The sequence below is a fragment of the Chenopodium quinoa genome, unplaced genomic scaffold (genome assembly GCF_001683475.1).
Source record: "Chenopodium quinoa cultivar QQ74 unplaced genomic scaffold, ASM168347v1, whole genome shotgun sequence".
Lineage (NCBI taxonomy): Eukaryota > Viridiplantae > Streptophyta > Magnoliopsida > Caryophyllales > Amaranthaceae > Chenopodium > Chenopodium quinoa.
In genome coordinates this window covers 1,547,251-1,564,859 of record NW_018744311.1, presented here as the reverse complement: position 1 = coordinate 1,564,859, position 17,609 = coordinate 1,547,251, and the positions used below count along the sequence as shown (strand labels likewise).

General features: G+C 34.6%; 4 protein-coding genes across 4 annotated transcripts; 2 read left to right on the top strand and 2 right to left on the bottom strand.

Moving 5' to 3' along the window:
* The first annotated feature begins 749 nt into the window (after window positions 1-749).
* Window positions 750-2,391, top strand: LOC110696195. The gene is made up of 2 exons (XM_021873479.1): window positions 750-838; window positions 1,348-2,391. The coding sequence occupies exon 2, from the start codon at window positions 1,577-1,579 to the stop codon at window positions 2,018-2,020; it is 444 nt and encodes a 147-aa protein (XP_021729171.1). The 5' UTR covers window positions 750-838; window positions 1,348-1,576; the 3' UTR covers window positions 2,021-2,391.
* Window positions 2,392-5,756: 3,365 nt separating this feature from the next.
* Window positions 5,757-7,263, bottom strand: LOC110696165 (putative F-box/FBD/LRR-repeat protein At1g78840). The gene is made up of 3 exons (XM_021873452.1): window positions 6,466-7,263; window positions 6,187-6,336; window positions 5,757-6,092 (listed from the first exon to the last, which is right to left on the bottom strand). Exons 1-3 carry the CDS (start codon window positions 7,261-7,263, stop codon window positions 5,757-5,759), a joined length of 1,284 nt encoding a protein of 427 aa, XP_021729144.1.
* A 293-nt stretch (window positions 7,264-7,556) lies between these two features.
* On the top strand, window positions 7,557-9,038 carry LOC110696164 (zinc finger MYM-type protein 1-like). Its single transcript, XM_021873451.1, has one exon. The coding sequence runs from the start codon at window positions 7,557-7,559 to the stop codon at window positions 9,036-9,038; it is 1,482 nt and encodes a 493-aa protein (XP_021729143.1).
* A 3,932-nt stretch (window positions 9,039-12,970) lies between these two features.
* Window positions 12,971-17,072, bottom strand: LOC110696019 (polyadenylate-binding protein RBP47B'-like). The gene is made up of 8 exons (XM_021873280.1): window positions 16,825-17,072; window positions 15,128-15,611; window positions 14,918-15,003; window positions 14,690-14,820; window positions 14,376-14,472; window positions 14,110-14,265; window positions 13,398-13,498; window positions 12,971-13,295 (listed from the first exon to the last, which is right to left on the bottom strand). Exons 1-8 carry the CDS (start codon window positions 16,957-16,959, stop codon window positions 13,187-13,189), a joined length of 1,299 nt encoding a protein of 432 aa, XP_021728972.1. The 5' UTR covers window positions 16,960-17,072; the 3' UTR covers window positions 12,971-13,186.
* Between the last annotated feature and the right edge of the window lie 537 nt (window positions 17,073-17,609).

Below are 17,609 nucleotides of genomic sequence, written 5' to 3'. Positions count from 1 at the left end.
ACCAATAACAAAGCGACACGTGTCTATATGGCCCTACAAAGAAATTACCGGAAAAATAAAAAGGATGTAAGGTGGAACAAAGTACAAGGAGATCAACTCAATTAAATTTAAATTTAATTAATAAATTATTTGAAAATAAAAAAAGACAACTAGAAATAATAACATGTCAAGTCGTCTAGTCGAGCTAGTTACCCAAACACGAAAAATTGAGTAGTTTTCTAATCACTTACTGGATTTATTTTTTTGATTGTTTATCTAATTGGAACAAACAAAAAATTCATAACGTTTAATTTAATTACAGCTCAAGTGGCTGAAACGGAAACGATTTCTCCTCAAAAAACAGAGAGTAATGAGGCTAACTCTGGAAAAGCAGAGGAGAAGATGATTTATCCTCAAAAAACAGAGAGAAATGAGGCTAACTCTGGAAAAGCAGAGGAGAAGATGATTTCTCCTCAAAAAACAGAGAGAAATGAGGCTAACTCTGGAAAAGCAGAGGAGAAGATGATTTCTCCTCAAAAAACAGAGAGAAATGAGGCTAACTCTGGAAAAGCAGAGGAGAAGATGATTTCTCCAGAAGATGCTGCTAAAATGTCGCAGAAGAGGAAGATCGATGCTCCCATGGAGGACAGAAGACCTGATAAAGTCGCTAAAATGGAAGAAACCGAGAAGAAGAACTAGACAAGCTCTCAAGAAATGGATATGGCAATCTCTTCAGAAGAAGCCACTCCAGCGGCAGAGAAAGAGAATCTTGAAGTAGATAACAACTTCGACGATTTAATCGAAGAATTCGTCGCGGATCCAACTGTAGAATCGGACCAGAAAGAATTGGATGATATTAGTAAGTTTTGTAACCCTTATTTATTTTTCAGTTTTTCTTTGATGGTTTATATATTTGATTAAACATCCTAGGGTTCGTCTGAATGTGTTTGATTCAAAGATTTTTATTGATTAAGTTGAATTTATTACTTGAATAAATCATAACTTATGATTTAATTATTTTATTTGAATATATGAAATTGTGAGATTGTTAGTTAAATTGTGATCTCTGAAATTTACTGTTTCATGATTATTTTTATTGCCTTAATTGTGTTCGTGTACTAGTCAATTTTCCAATTTGTTACTGTATTAAATTCTAGCTTTAACAATTAATAATACTACAAATTAAATTTTAACTAGTTTTATTGAGGAAAAAAAATTAGGAGTGATTAATTGATGTTAATTCGTATTATTCATCAATTGATATCAATAAAGAAGTCATATGTTATACGTAATACATCACATAACATGCAATTTCTTCTATAGCTTATTTCTCTAAGAAAATAACATGCAATTTTGATTTTTGAATAGTGGCGTGCAGGGCTGAAGATTTTTTTGAGAACACTATTAGTATAGAGTTGTCTGTTTACCAGTGTTTTAGGCAAGCACTTGAGTCCGGAAACAGTGAAGTTCTCCGTCATGTGCTCGAACCTCATCGACCTTTCGCAGGGATTCTGATGATATTCTGTCTACATTTACCACAAGAAGGAAAAGAGTAAACAAGTGGTGCTGACAATTCTCAAGGAATACTTGATAGAGAATGGATCAATCGATGTGGTTGGATTTGTCAAGACTCAAGAAGTATGAGTTAGAGGAGAGTTTTACTGCACTGACTACCTTGCAGCGTGGTTTGTTACTAGTGATGTGCATTTTTGTGAAGGCAGGGAAAGATAATGAACCTGTTAACATTGTTGCAGAAGCTATTCTAGATGCTTATGATGCACAAGTATGGGGAGATGAAGCATTCGAGACTCTATATCGTTTTTTGAGGTGTCCAGACAAGACTTTGAAGGCTGTGGGATTGACCTTTGTAACTGCATCCGCCAAGCTTTGCACATATAGAGCCAGACCAGATTTGACAGCGGTGCTCTATAAAAGCAGAATTGTTGAAACTGTGAAGGAGATGAACGAATACCGGTTAACTATTCAACGATGTGCTAAAGCCCTTGAAGCAATGCCGTTGCCATCAGAGAGTTCGTCATAATTTTACTCGAAATTGATAGTACATGGAAATGGTTCGTTGTGGAAACTGTCCTTGGGTGCTATAGCTGTGGATACTTGGAAGTGTTAAGTGTAGAGAAACTTTGCTTTTTGGTATAAATTTTGGAGTTATGAGCATCTATGTTAGTTGATGTTCATAACTGAGGTAGAAAATTGAGGCTAGCTGAGTTTAGTAGTGTCTATAGTAAGACTGTAAGAGTCATATATAGATGTTGGTATAGTATGACTATTTGATAATTGTCTAAATCATGTCTAATGTAGTAAGACTGTAAGAGTCATATATAGTAAGACTGTAAGAGTCATATATAGCCTGCTTAACATTCTTAATGTTGCTGGATTCAATATCTTGCATTATAATGGTATAAAAGTATGTAGTATATAGTTTCTGTTATTCATTGTTTTTTTGCTTATGTATAATGTTGCATTGCATTGCTTTGTTGTACCTAAAATAATGAATGCGGTGTACCACTTTTGAAAGATTCATGATATGTCAGATAATTCCAATTATTAGTGATTATACTTTTGTATGCGCTACTGTTGATCAGGATTGCTAATTACTATGTGGTAAGCTAATACATTATTATCTGATGTGTATCAACTGAAAAATATGAGGATTTACCTGGAAAGTGAATAAAATCAAATTTATAGGGCCTCGTTTACAAGATTTGATGTCGGGTCTTGGGACGTGTTAGTGGTAAGGTATATTCGATGTAGAGATAAAACTACAAGAGAGTAGATTTTGAAATATGGGTAGCTTTTTAATGTTTGACCTAATTAAAAAAAGCTATAGGCTCGAGTCCGTTAGAAATGTTTATAAGTTACCTTATGTGAAACTCAAATAATTTTTTTAATTTAAATACAATTTTTTTACTAATAATTAATAAATGTGTAGTTTATATATACTCATATCATCATATATGTATTACTCACAAGACAAATAAAAAGAGAAGGCATTATACACTTTTTAAGGAGTCCTACACTTTTACTTAGACGTGACAAATTATAAGCTACATGACTATCTAAGATTGACTTAGTCAACCACGATAAAAATTAAACTCGATTAAACTTTGACTCGAAACTTTAACGAGTAAAATTGAGCTACTACATACATACCCATACACGACCCGACTAGTCGACTAGCATCATAAGCACACCCCTTGTCTGACTCAGAACATAATTATGCAAAAGCCCAAAATAATGTGGACAAAACAAAAAACTCCTGAAAATTTAAAAGACGCGCGCTCATTCTCTCTCTGTCTAAGTTGTTAAAGATTTCAAACTAATTTGGAGTAAATGAAAACAGAGTTCGTTACAATTTGTTATGCCTCCATATCTCTCTATAAATATTAAATATTCTACTTCATTCTCTCTCACCTTCAACTTCTCTCTCTAAAATCAACTCAAATCCTCTCACTTTTCTCTAAAATCAGTTAATCAAAGTCGCTCAACTTCTCTCTCTAAAACCAGCAACTCAACCTCTCTCTCTAAAACCAGTTAATCAGCAATGGAGGAAAACAGACCAGAAAAAGTTGCGAAAACGTAGGAGAATTCGACAATTACTCAAGAAACAGTGAAGAAACAGGAAACCTCTGAAGAAAACGCTGTAATGGAGGATAAGAAGATAATCTCCGACGAAAAAGCTGAAATGGCGGTTGATCAGAAAACAGAGGAGGCTGATTCTTCTCAAGGAAAAGCTCCAATGGCGGAAGATCAGATTGAATTCCGTGATTATGATGAAGCATTTGATAAATTTCTCTTGGAAAAATGGCCGGCAATTGAGACGAATGCTGATCGTATGTTTTCAAACGATTTTCTAAATTTCTTTTCCAGTTAATCTAAATTGAATAAATAACAGTAAATTCGGTATTGAATTATGTCAAATTCAGTTGATGAAATTATGTTGTGTTAATTTTATAATTCTTGAGGATTACTCAATTTACGACTATATATTCAGTTGATGAAATCATATCGTAATTAATTTAACAGTACTCAATTTTTTTTGCACGGGTAAGCATTGATGAATTGTTGTTATGTTGAGAGCTAGGATCGAATTGAATAAATAACCTAGTGTTAGTTCTTGAGGAAAACAGAAAATTCTTGATTGGATTCAATTGATGAAATTATGGTGTGTCACTCAATTTACGACTATATTTTGTGTTGTGCTATATTTCATATTTGTACTAGTTGCATTATTCGTAATTTTCCAGCATTAGCGATTAATAGTTTCAGGATTATTATATTTAAGAGTTTTCTTGAGAAAATAGAGAGATTAATCAACGGTTGATGTTATTTTTTATCAATTAATTAATTGACTATGAAGAAATCAGATCGTAATTAATTTATTATATGTAAAGGTTGTTATCTTGAGAGCTGAGATGCTATATTTCGTGTAAGGTTAAAATCATATTGCAAACTACAGTATATATTTCTATTGAATTTTTTGTATAGAAATATGAGCTATTTATTTCTGATTTTTTTTTTTAATTTTTTTTTAACAGAAAGTTGGGCCGTTGCTGATTACTTTTTTATGAATTTGGACGCTCTTGATGTTTATACTGCTTACACAAAAGCTCTCCGATCGAAGAACATTGAAAAACTCGGTCGTGAGCTCGAAACACATGGAGGGTTCTCAGGGATATTAGTGATTTTATGCATGCAATGCTACAGGAAGTGTAAAAAAGACAGAATTAAATGTCTTACAAGAAATTCTCTATAAATATGTGATAGAATCGGAGCTTGATGTCTGTGGTTTCACTGAAAAATATGATAATTATGGCTTATTAAAGAATTTTCAGCCGACCTTGCAACGCGGAATGTGGCATGTGATGTTCATTTTTGATCAGGCAGCTGATGTTGATAAACCAGTGGACATGGTGGCAGATACAATTGTAGATGCTTATGAATCACAGCTTTGGGGTGAAGAAGTTTTCTCTACTCTATACAACTTTTTGAGGTTTCCAAACGTGAGTGTACTAAGGGTTGCCTTCGTTGTAGTTACTGCCTTGGCAAAGATTTGTAAACAGGAAAGCTACCAAAAACTGTTGACGGTGATCCACAAAACCAAGATCGTTGAAGCCGTTTCCAAAATCGTTGAAGTCGAAAAGCGTGCAGTACTCTGTCCAAAATCGTTGAGCTTACAGATTTGCCAAATCCACCAGAGAGTGTGTCTTTGATTGCTGCTGATTCTGCTTCTGGTAAACCAACTGAATTGGAGAAGCAGGTACAATGACTGCATTATTTTACTCGAAATCAAATCGTGGTTGAACGTGGAGACTTTAGCTGGGGATCATATATGGAAGAGTTCGTTACATATATACCTGTAGAGAAACCTTACCTTTGGTACAAGTTTTAGAGCTATGATCGTCTTTGTTACTTGATAACTGTCTATAGTATGTAGTAGAATAATGAGGCTAGCTAAAAGCTGTTGATAAGTGTCTTAGTAAGAGTTAGAGAGATGCATGGTATAGTATAAACTTAGACTATGTTAGCTGATAACTATCTTTAGTATGTAGTAGAATAAGCCTGTTAACATTCTCTCTGTTATTGCTTAGTTGAGGTGCAGTATCTTGAATTCTTGGTATAAATAATACAACTGATAAAAGTATATACTTTGTCGTAACAAAGTTTGCCTTCTCACAATAAACATAAATTCTGAAATCTTAATTTTCAATCCTAAAACAATATAATTGTCCAATTTCAAATGAAAACAATCCTATTTATTATAGAATCACCACATCAACACCTCCTCGAATTCGTTTTGCAAGATCCTCTGCTTTTCTTCTCCATAGGCTGATATGTTCATACAAAATCATATTTGCAAACTCCACATGCATGTGTGTATTTCCACCGGCTTGAGGCTGATGAGGATCAAAAATGAACTTGTTAAGCATGGGAGCATGCTCGGCCAGAAAAAGTGCTAGATTCGCCTCTGATTCAGTTCCTGAAAAACGAGCAAACTCTACAACAGAAAGGTGCTTATGGGCACGTATTGTTTCAATTTCAACATCACTTTGTACAAACTTCGCCGGCCATGATATTCCATAAATGGGAAGAAGCTACAAAACAACATCAAATGATAGATAGACCAACCATCATTACATGATATCTTACACATTTATTTTATTTGTAAGGTCAAAACAAAAATTTTACCTTCAATTTTAAGGTGTGCAATACTGGACATGCCTTAATGAAAGGGATCAAAGCAAGAAGATTGTCTTTTCCATTGTCTGAAAGCATTACATATATCTCCAATTGCTTAACATTAGGAAAACTCGGAAACTTAGTTGGAAGAGATTTTTCCTGCGTACAACATTGGAACAACCCAAATCCAATTGAATGTTAAAAATAAGAGACAATAATACCATATAATATATAAGTAATTCATTTTGACACATAGTAATTAAAAGAGTTAAGCATCCGACGACTAACCTGTAGAGACCAGGAAAGAGAGAGTTGCACAAGCTGATTAGAAAATTTTGAAAAGACGTTCAATTTGTGCTCGTGATACCAATATCCACCCTCAAAGGTTACATTTACAAGTGCCGGAACACTAGTATATTGTATTTTTGTATCAACACCCATGAATTTAAACCAAGTAAGATTTGGAGCTGAAATCTGAATTGATTTAATGTTGGCACAACCATATAACTCTAAGTGTTTCAGCTTAGAGGAGGCAACAACAACTTGTGTTTTAGGAAAAGTCCATACCGATCCACACAAGTAAAATTCACAATTCTTGACGGTTAGACGATCAAGATTAAGACAGTTTGACAAAACATGTTCAACCACATCTCCCTCGACTACTAATGCTTCCAAGTGAATAGTTTTGAGGGTAGTAATTCCATTATTATTGGAGAGAACATCCTGTCGAATTATGTAAGTATACTTATTCGTAATACAAAATCCCGTATCATGTGACAAGTTCAACTCCAAGTTGCTTACATTTTTGCTTAAGGCCATAGCTATCCACTTATCAATATGAGCCGTATTCCATCGTCGTCCATTAAGAGGAAAATGAATTCTGAAGGTGCTCAAATGCGAGGCACGATTCCCAGTCATAACCTTATTAACCCATTTACAATATCTATCTCTTTTATAATCAAATGGTCTGGGAAAAGGGCAGCGGATCAAATGAAAATCAGGGTGTTCGAAATCAAGATGAACTAAATTAGTCCAAATATATCTCCACCTTTTGGAAACAAGGCTAGTTGTCACTGCTGATTTCATATCCACAAAAGATAACAAGTGCAACAATACATCATCAGGCAAATCACTAATTCTATCCACATTACTATTATTATTATTGATTGATAACTTAACCTCATTAACATCATCGTTTTTTCTCCTTCTCTTTGAAAAGTTGTACAAGTCTTCTGAGGTAACAACCTTTTTATAAAATCCATAGTCCTTCAAATTCCTTTTAGCAAGAATTGCTTTGGCTTTATCAAGAAGAAAAGAATTACATTTTGCAGGAGCGGATACTAGCTGATGAATCTAGTGATATATCTCAAAAGGAACAAATGGCCCTTTGTTTACGTTATGTCAATAAAAAAGGGAAGATAACTGAGAGGTTTCTTGGAATTGTACATGTAAAGGATACCACTGCTTTGTCACTAAAGAGTGCAATTGAGTCTTTGCTTATGGAGCATTCTTTGAGTTTGTCTAGAATTCGTGGACAAGGTTATGACGGTGCTAGTAATATGAGGGGTGAGATAAATGGCCTCAAGACTTTGATCATGAATGAAACAAAACAAGCTTATTATATTCATTGCTTTGCTCACCAACTTCAATTAACCCTTGTTGCTGTTGCTAAGGATAATGATGATTGCATTTGGTTATTTGATCAACTTGCTATTTTGTTGAATATTATTGGTGTTTCTTGTAAGAGAAAGGAAATGATAAGAGAAATTCAATCTCAACATGTTTTGGAAGCATTAGATCTAGGAGAAATTGAAAGTGGGCAAGGTTTAAACCAAGAACTTGGTTTAGGTAGGCCTGGTGATACTAGGTGGGGGTCACATTATAAAACTGTTTCAAATGTTACCTCATTGTATTCTACTATTGTTAAAGTTTTTGAGAAGGTTGGATCAAATAAGATTTATAAGGATGATCGTGTGAAGGCTATCATTGTTATGTCTACATTTGAATCATTTGAATTTGTTTTCATGATACATTTGATGTCTGAAATATTTGGCCAAACTGATAAACTGTGCCAAGCTTTGCAAAGAGGGGACCAAGATATTGTTAATGCCATGGCATTTGTAACATTAACTAAGGAGCGATTGCAAAATATGAGGGACCATGGGTGGGAAGACTTTTTACATTTTGTAATTTCTTTTTGTGATAAGTATAATGTGGAAGTACCTGCTATGGATGATATGTATGTTCCTCGTGGAAGATCGAAACGCTTCTTTGCCAAAGTTTCTAATCTCCACCGATTTCGGGTAGAAATGTTTATAAGTGTCATTGATTTACAACTCCAAGAGCTCAATAATAGATTTGATGAGGAAAATATGGAGTTGCTTATTTGTATATCATGCTTAAATCCGGTCAATTCATTTGCGGCATTTGATAAGAAAAAGTTGATGAGACTTGCTGAGCTATATCCCAATGAATTTCCAACTAATGATATGACAATGACTGCACTTCGTCATGAACTTGGATTTTTTATTGATGATATGCGCAAAGATGCAAGGTTTAGAGACTTGAAGGATATTAATGAGCTTTCTATGGTGCTTGTTGAAACAAATAAGCATAATTCTTACAAATTGGTTTACTTGCATATACGACTAGCATTGATCCTTCCGGTGGCGACTGCAAGTGTGGAACGAGTGTTTTCATCAATGACTTATGTAAAAAATAAGTTGCGGTATAGTATGGGCGATCAATTATTGAATGATAGTTTAGTCACTTTTCTTGAGAGAGACTCATTTGCTAGAGTGAGTGATGATGATGTATTGATACGCTTCCAAAGTATGAAAACTCGAAGAATGCTTTTTTAGGTTTTTTTTTTAATTTATTATTTTTTTTTTTCATTTTTCTAAGAGTAATTCATTTGTAATCCGAAATTTGAACTAATATACTGAATATTTAATTAATGTATTTGCGTTCCTTTTTTTTTTTTTTTTATTCCGAACCCACTGTTCGGAAATCCTGGATACGCCACTGTCGGCGTGCCGCAGTGGCCGGTGGGGTGGAGCCGTGGAGTGGAGGTGAGGAGAGGCAGGGAGGTGAAAAAAAAGGGGTTATGGGAGGGTTCGAACCCGTGTCTTTGTAAGAGGGGAGGTAAAGGCGCGCAAGGGAAATCACCACTAGGCTGAACATTGTTTTGTTGATATTTAGTGTAAAGATATTGTATTTAACCCTTTTTTTTTTTTAAAAAAAAAAAAAAACTTTTAATTTTTTTTTTCAAAAATTCAGTGGGTTCAATGAACCCACTTGAACCCAACCTGTATCCGCCCCTGCATCCAACATATATACTCCTTGTAATAAGAGATTATAGCAAAACAAAAAAAAAAAAAAATCAGAAAAATGCAAATCCGTACTCCGTATCTTTTTGTTTATTTATTGAAGGAATAAGGAAATAATAACATATACAATCCTAATTTTTTTATTTTTTTTTGCCGGTAAAAAACAACACAAGTAATAATCGGATTTAAATCATTAAATTTTTTAATTTTAAGAAAAATTGACGAATGAGATTTATACCGGTACATATTCTTTCAATTTGAACATCTTTATTTTGACTAACGGAAAAAATTATTATTATTTAAGTTTGGAATTAAAATTAAAAAATCAATCGCTTAACGATTGAGATTTGAATAGTTTAATTTTATGTGCATAAAAAAAAAAACTACAACTAGTGATTTAGTATTTGAATAGTTTAATTATTTAGTATTTGAATTATTTAATAAAGCAAAAAAAGTTATCTTTTTACATTCTAATCACCGACGAATGAAATACCATATTTATAATTTGGTTGCTAATTTAATTTTCATATAAATTACATAAAATCAACATTATCACATAAAGTTACATTATAAATTACATAAAATTAATAAAAATTCGACACGGGCTCAAAATCGCCTTTGAAGCATTAATGACTTAATGCGTCGAGTTGTTAGATGGACAACTTGTTATTTGACTCGAAAGCTCGTGAGAAAGTTGAATATTTTTATATAATTAGAATATAAATTTTTATATAGTAATATTAAATATTTAATCAAATTAAGATATTTTAATTTAATTACTATATAAATTTTTATAGTAATCTTTAATAAATACAATGTATGTATTTCGTAATTTATGTTCCATCCATTTTTTTTTATTCTCGTAATACTATGTATTGTGTATTGCACAAAATATTAGGAAAATTATAGGTTAAAAATCATACAGAATTCAGTGATTTTTTTACTCACAAATTATAATATGAACTATACGAGCATTTCATAGGAGAGAGAAATTATATGTATAAAAAAAAAGTGCTATGCAGACTAACCTATTTCAAAGACGCGCGCTAACTCTCTCTTATTTTATTCAAAATCGAATCAAATACTCAGAGTTTGGTATTCCTCCTCATTTCTCAACCCCTCTTTCTCTCTCTTCAGCTTCTCTCTCTAAAATCAGCAACTCAAATACACTCAACTTCTCTCTCTAAATCAGCTAACCAACAATGGAGGAGAATAGACCAGCTAAATTCGCTAAAACGGAGGAGAAGATTCAAGAAACAGAAATGGCGGATCATCAGAAAACAGAGGAGCATCACGATTCTTCTCAAGAAACAGAGGAGAAGACCAAAATCTCACCAGAAGAAGCGAAGGAGAAGAAGAATATCTCACCACCTAAAATGGCGAAGCAGCAGATTACTGAGATTGATTTTGAATATTATGATGAAATCGATCATGTATTCAATGAATTCCTCGCTGAAAAAAGTTTAATCGAAGAAACTGACGCTGATCGTAAGTTTAATTTTCTGACGCTTTCAGAATTTCATTTCCAGTTTATACGATTAATTAATAATATCAAGATTTAACTTAAATATCCTAGAGTTAGTTCTTGAGGAGATCACAAAATTCATGATGATGTTATTATTCAATTGATTTCAGGTTACTAGCTTATAATCTACTTGTTTCTAAGTAAAAATTAGGGTTCTTAATCAAGGAAAAGAAAAGATTTATGATCGATTTTGTTATTAAGACAATAATTATTTTTAATCTACTCCGTTTGAAGTATGTTAGTCGTATAATAAGCACATTATATGATATAAGCAAATTTTGATGTTACTATGAATATATTGTTACTTGTTAGTCGTACAGTCACACTAATTACTTGTTAGTCATTTTTGATACAAGCATATTAATATGTTAGTCATTATACTTGTATATGCAATTCGTGTTATACTACAACTATATTAGATGAAATCGGGAAAAAATGTATGATAAGATCCAAGCGTCCGGTTCGATGATTTAGACACGACCACACGGGACACGACAATCATTATACGTGTATATAAATATATAATTATATATGGAATAGTAAATACATTTGTAATGAATTTTGTAGAAAGGAATGTGAAATTAATTATTTCTTATTTATTTTTGATTTTTTTATTACAGAAAATTGGATCTCTGTTGATGAATTATTTCAGAAAATTGGAGCTTCGACTGTTCTTGCGTCTTATAAAGAAGCTCTGGAATCCGGAAACATTGATAAACTCGGTCATAACCTTGAACCTCATCAAGCTTTCGCAGGGATTCTAGTTATGCTCTGTGTTTATTACAACCACAAGTATACAAAGGAAGAGGTATATTTGGTGCTGAAAATTCTCAAGGAATACATGATAAAATCCAAGTTTGATGTCGTTGGTTTCACTGAGAAGTTTGATTCAGAAGAAGTTGAGCTGCAGGAAATCCTGCAACGTGCAATGTGGTATGTGATGTGCATTTTTAATCTGGAAACCGAGGTTGATGTACCAGCAAAAATGATTACAGAAGCTATTATAGACGCGTATCTATCAAGAATTTGGGATGATGGTGTTTTCTCTACTCTAAGCATCTTTTTGAGGTCTAAATACACGACTTTACATAGAGTTGCATTCGTCGTAATTACTGTCTTGGCAAAGTTGAGCAAAGAGAGAACCAGTGAAGAATTGTCGTCGATGATCCATAAAGCCAAGATTGTTGATGCCATGGGCAGGATGAACTTGACTGAACTCTCTGAGGGAATCCGAAACCATGCAACAGTCTGTTGTGAAGCGCTTGGAGAAATGCCAAATCCAACTATGAGTTTGTCGTCTTTGATGGCTGCTCTTGCTGGTAAAGCAACTACTGTATTGGAGAAGCAGGTACAATGACTGCATTCTTCTACTTGAAATCAAATCATGGCTGTGGTCTTGTGGAAGCGCGCTGTAACTGGGGATACTTGGAAGTGTTGCATATGTCATGTCTAGAGAAACCTTACCACCTTTGGTGTAAATTTTGGAGTTATGATCATCTTTGTTAGTTGATAACTGTAGTAGAAAAATGAGGCTGCTGATGTTGAGAAGTGTCTATAGAAGAGTCGTATATGTTGGTATACAGAGTAGTATAATCTTAGACTGTTTGATAAATGTTTATAGCATGTAGTAGAATGAACCTGCTTAAATTTTTTCTGCTATTGCTGAGTTGAGGTTCAATATCTTGAATTCATGGTATAAAAGTATGTAGTGTATAGTATACTAAATTCTGATAAGCTTAGATTAATACTCGTACAAATTAGCTACTTTCATGTTATCCTTAGCTAGCCGAGTGTCCCACTTCCTAGGAATACGATTGACAACGCCCTCAATATACTGAATCTAGTGGCCTCCAACCTTAGTCCTAGAAAATGTGAGAAGGAAGAGCCTGCAAAGCTGCTTCATAGCTACCATTGTAACCAGCACCAACAGATCATACAATTAGCTCAAAACAGATCATTATAAAGTAAATGCCTTTGGATATATTACGTATAATACAACGGCAAAAATTTAATCACTAGAAGACTGCCACAACATATTTATGTATTGTTACTGAATCTACTAATCTTATGCAGCAGCATCTGAAAAACTAGCTGCTAATGATGGAGCTTGCATGACTAGACTGATGAAAACTGAAAACAGTCGAAAATGACGTAACTACTGGGGTCCATTTACTGAAGCCTGTCTTGCAAGTGAAGAGGTTGTTGACCACATTGGACGGCCCAGAATTGCACTTCCATGGACAGAAAGATAAGCTGCATTGAGCCTGGATGGAGTAGGATGAGAAATAATTAATAAATAATTAGTATCAGAATTTGCAATGAAAATTTTTCAGATGAAAATACAGCGGAAAAGAAGTTGGGAGTACCGATCAACATCTGGTGTAGCCAGGGGATCAAAGAGATCCTCCCTCTGCTCCATTCCTGGAACAACACTGGCTGCAGCAGCCATGTCTTGAACACCTTCAGGCTGTAATCAACACCACAACTGGTAAAGATGAATACCCGAGCAATAAAAGACAGAAGACTGACATTTTTAGCTATCTACTAAATTTCAACCTCTGTGCTACATCACAGGGTCATGTGTCCTAGGCATAAACACTCTCTTCCCATCCCCAGCACCCAACAAAAAAGAAATTTATAGCAGAAAGACTCTGCATATTGCTAAGTCCAACATCCAAGCTTCAAGCATTATAACTAAATCTTAATTTAGTGCTTTAATTAAAGCTTCAGAAGTTAAAAAACCGTATCAGCTCATCAGTCATCTAGCAAGTTCAAATTATTATTGATGTTATTCAGACTAAATGGTTTATATCATTTGTTCACACATTCATGCCAGTTTTTTAATTAAGTCGCCAGTATTCCCATCTTTTCCCTTCTTGCTAAAGGATGTTCTCCTTTCAGTCCTATGCAAAATTCATCAGAAACAGCATTCATATATCATCCCCAGACCCTACCCAACCATGAGAAGTTTGTATCATGGTATGTTACAGAAAAGTTGAGGCAAAGGCTCAATTCCATTTCCAGTATGACAGAAACAAGCAAACAACTGTATCAAGAACTTAGGGATAAAAACCACACCTGTTGAGGATATTGAGCATACCCAGCATATGCATTGTACGCATATAGGGATGGGTCCTGAACAGCACCATATGCATAAGCATCATAACCTTGCCCATAGCCATAATATGCACCCCACTGACTTGGATCCACTTGCTGACCCCATGCAGCAGAGTCCTATAGATAATTTAGAGTCAAGTATCAGCTTAAAAACAAAGCTGAAAGCAAATGTACTCCAAAAGGATGCAATATACACAGAGGACTTAAATTTTCCAGGTAAACATTACCTGCTTAGCAGTAGGGCTCTTGCCCCATGAAACACGCACTACTTGCTGACCGATCACAGTTCCTTGCAGCTTCTGCATAGCTTCTTCAGCAGATGCCCTGCAAACAGCACCATATATTTCAGTGCTAAGTTATTAGTTAAAAGAGAAAGATAACATATAATCGAAACAAAGTCAAGTCTTCAGGTAATTTTAAAGAAGAATCCAATTCAGAAGAGGCTAGAAAAGCAGAGAATAGACAGTATATCTATAATAAAATCCTGCAATGTTGGCACTCCAGAACAAGATTCCAGCTTCAGAAAGCTACATACACCTACCTAGTTGCAAACTGCACAAAGCCACATCCCTTACTAGCTGGGATCTTGACATAGCCAATATCTCCAAACTGCAAGCAATGCTGTCTAAGCTCTTCTTCTGTCACATTTGGGTCCAAATTGCCGACATATATCTGCAGAAAAAAGGGAAAAAAAAAAGTACATGTAAAAGCTAATAAGAATTTTAATAAAGTCAAAATTACACATGGTCAATCTCTGAATCCCACTTACCGTAGTATTGTTAGGATCATTTTCTACTGGCAATGGTTGTACTGGTTGGATTGGCGGCACTACGTATGTTGGAGCAGGATATAAGGCTGTCACAGTAACAAAAAGTTGAATAAATGCTGCATAATCAAACTCGCAGAGGAAAAGTTCTAGATGCAAAAATGTCCTGAGAAGACTTGCAAATAAGTATTGATATGCCTGAAAATAGGGTACCTTTTGCTACAGAATACTGCTGCTGGATCCCTGGTGACTTTTTAGGAGTGGCAGCACTAATACGCATGGGCCTTGACAAACAATATTGACCATTCATTTCAGTCATGGCTCTGTTTCTCTCTGTTTCATCTGCAAATTTAACAAACCCGTATCCCTTCGAACGACCAGTGCTAGGATCAGTTACAACCTTTGCTCCCCTAACTGAAGGATAGTGAGCCCTAAATGTCTCTTGCAACAAATAATCTGAAACATCAGGGGCTAAATCACCCACAAAGATAGAATGCTCAGGACCTGCATCAGGTCTTCTTTCTCCAATTCCAAAAGATGCCCAATTTAATCTGAAAGGCTGCTCAGTTCCTGGCATGGGAGTTCCATTATATGATTGTAAAACACGTTCAGCAGCTGCATGTGAAACAAATTCAACAAATCCATACCCCTCTGGATGGCCAGTAAGCTTGTTACGTATGACTTTCACAGAAATAACCTACAAAGATAATTCACAACATTTTACTACGACATCAACATTACCAATAACAATAACAGTAAAAACAACAACCACACCCTGTATCAATTTCACAGAGGCACGGTCAGGAGAGGCCAAAACGTACACTGCTTTTCTCCTAACTCGTCATAGAAACTATCAATGATTCAAGAGGGAGGGAGCCCCTTCCCATGAACAAAGAAATTAAAATCAAGTTAAACTAGTCTTAGCCAGGCTACTCAATCCATGTCTTCTGAAAGTGAATTACTTGAGATCCTCAGGAGCATTCTTGTATGTCTTTAAACAGAATATCCACAAAGCAATTTTCTACACTCTCCAAGTATTCTAAGTTTCTAACTCCTATATGTGAACTTTTACACCAAGTATTCTAAGTTTCCACCACTAGTTGTATTTTTTTTTAAAGTGAGCTGCATTACTTGTCGATATGATAATGTGCTCAAAACTTTAAATTAGTGACACGCCATTTTCTTATTGTTACAGGGGGAAAAATGAGAAAACTGGAGAGGCCTAACCGCCTCACTAGATGGTGATATATGTTATGACAATAAAAGGCATATAATGTACATATTCCACAGCTTATTTTACCATGATAATCTTTGTACAACCTGAAACCAAACCCTGCCCCCTAATGGCACCCACATATCAGGCCCTCAGCCAGTCAGTCCCCACCAACCGCCTCCCGGACCTCCAAAACCTAATATCCGAACATCTTTCCAACTCCCAATGTGATTATTTGACTAACAGTAGGATCATACAAGAGCATTGAAGAGGAAGTCTCAAATAGACTAAACTAAGCACTACATATCACAAATTCAAACTACATTCTAAGAAAACCTGGATTTAGCTCAAAGAAACAAGGCTCATTCAAAGTAGCTTAATTTTTGCTATTACTCTTTGAAAAATCGAACTTTATTCACAATTTCTTCAGTAAATAATAGACAAAGCCAAATTCAAACTTTAAAATATTCACAATTAATTCATTAATTAATATATAACCAACGCATCAATTAAACAGCTACATACCCAACAAAATTAATGGATTTCTGCTTCCAGAAATAGTGTTTCAATTATAATTAACAACCAAAATCAGAAAACCCACAAAACCCCACCTCAAAAATCATAAAAGGAGCATCACAAATGAAAAATTTAGAACTCAATCAAAAAAAAAAAGAAAAAAGAAAGAGAGAGATGATACCTCTCCAGTTTGGGCAAAGCAACTGTGAAGATAGGATTCATCAACCCAAATTTGAAGGTCACCAATCCAAAGAGTTCGAACTTCTTCTAGGGTTTGTGGTTGATGATGGTGCGGTTGAGAGTGAGGAGCTGCCATTGTTGTTGTTTGTCTTCGCACTTCTCAACTTTCCTAACCTTCTTTTCTTTTCGTTTCGTTTGTTTGAGTAGAACCGTACAAGTAGAGCGGCAGAATTCTTGTGTAATACTAATGGGTGTTACCGTGTTAGCGATTGCCGGTTATTTGACATTAGAAAATGTAAAACCCGCTACTAATATAATTACTATCTCCGTTACAGCCTTACAGGTTATGTGCTATGATTTAAAATAAATATAGAGGAAAAATGTCTAATTGTTACACATAACATGTAACGGAGGTAGTATGTACAATTGTTCCCGTCAAAAAAAAATGTACAATTGTTAACATTTAATTGGTTTTGCCTCACGTATGAATGAATTTGTACTAGCTTAGATTCCGTGCAATACACGCTTATATCATTAAAAATTACACCAAAATAAGAACCATTACATGCTCATATAAAATAAACCTTCAATCGCAAAAGTTATGATTTTTATAAATTTCGTATTAGCTTCGGCAACTCTTCAATCCAAATTTCATATCGATACTTGGTAAAACCAACACGAGGGATCTTTAATTAGTTGTAGCCATGAAACTAATTTCCATCTAATTTTAGCCTTTGTAAGTGACATTTTGTGTTGACATTAGAAAAATTATCATTGTCTTAATTA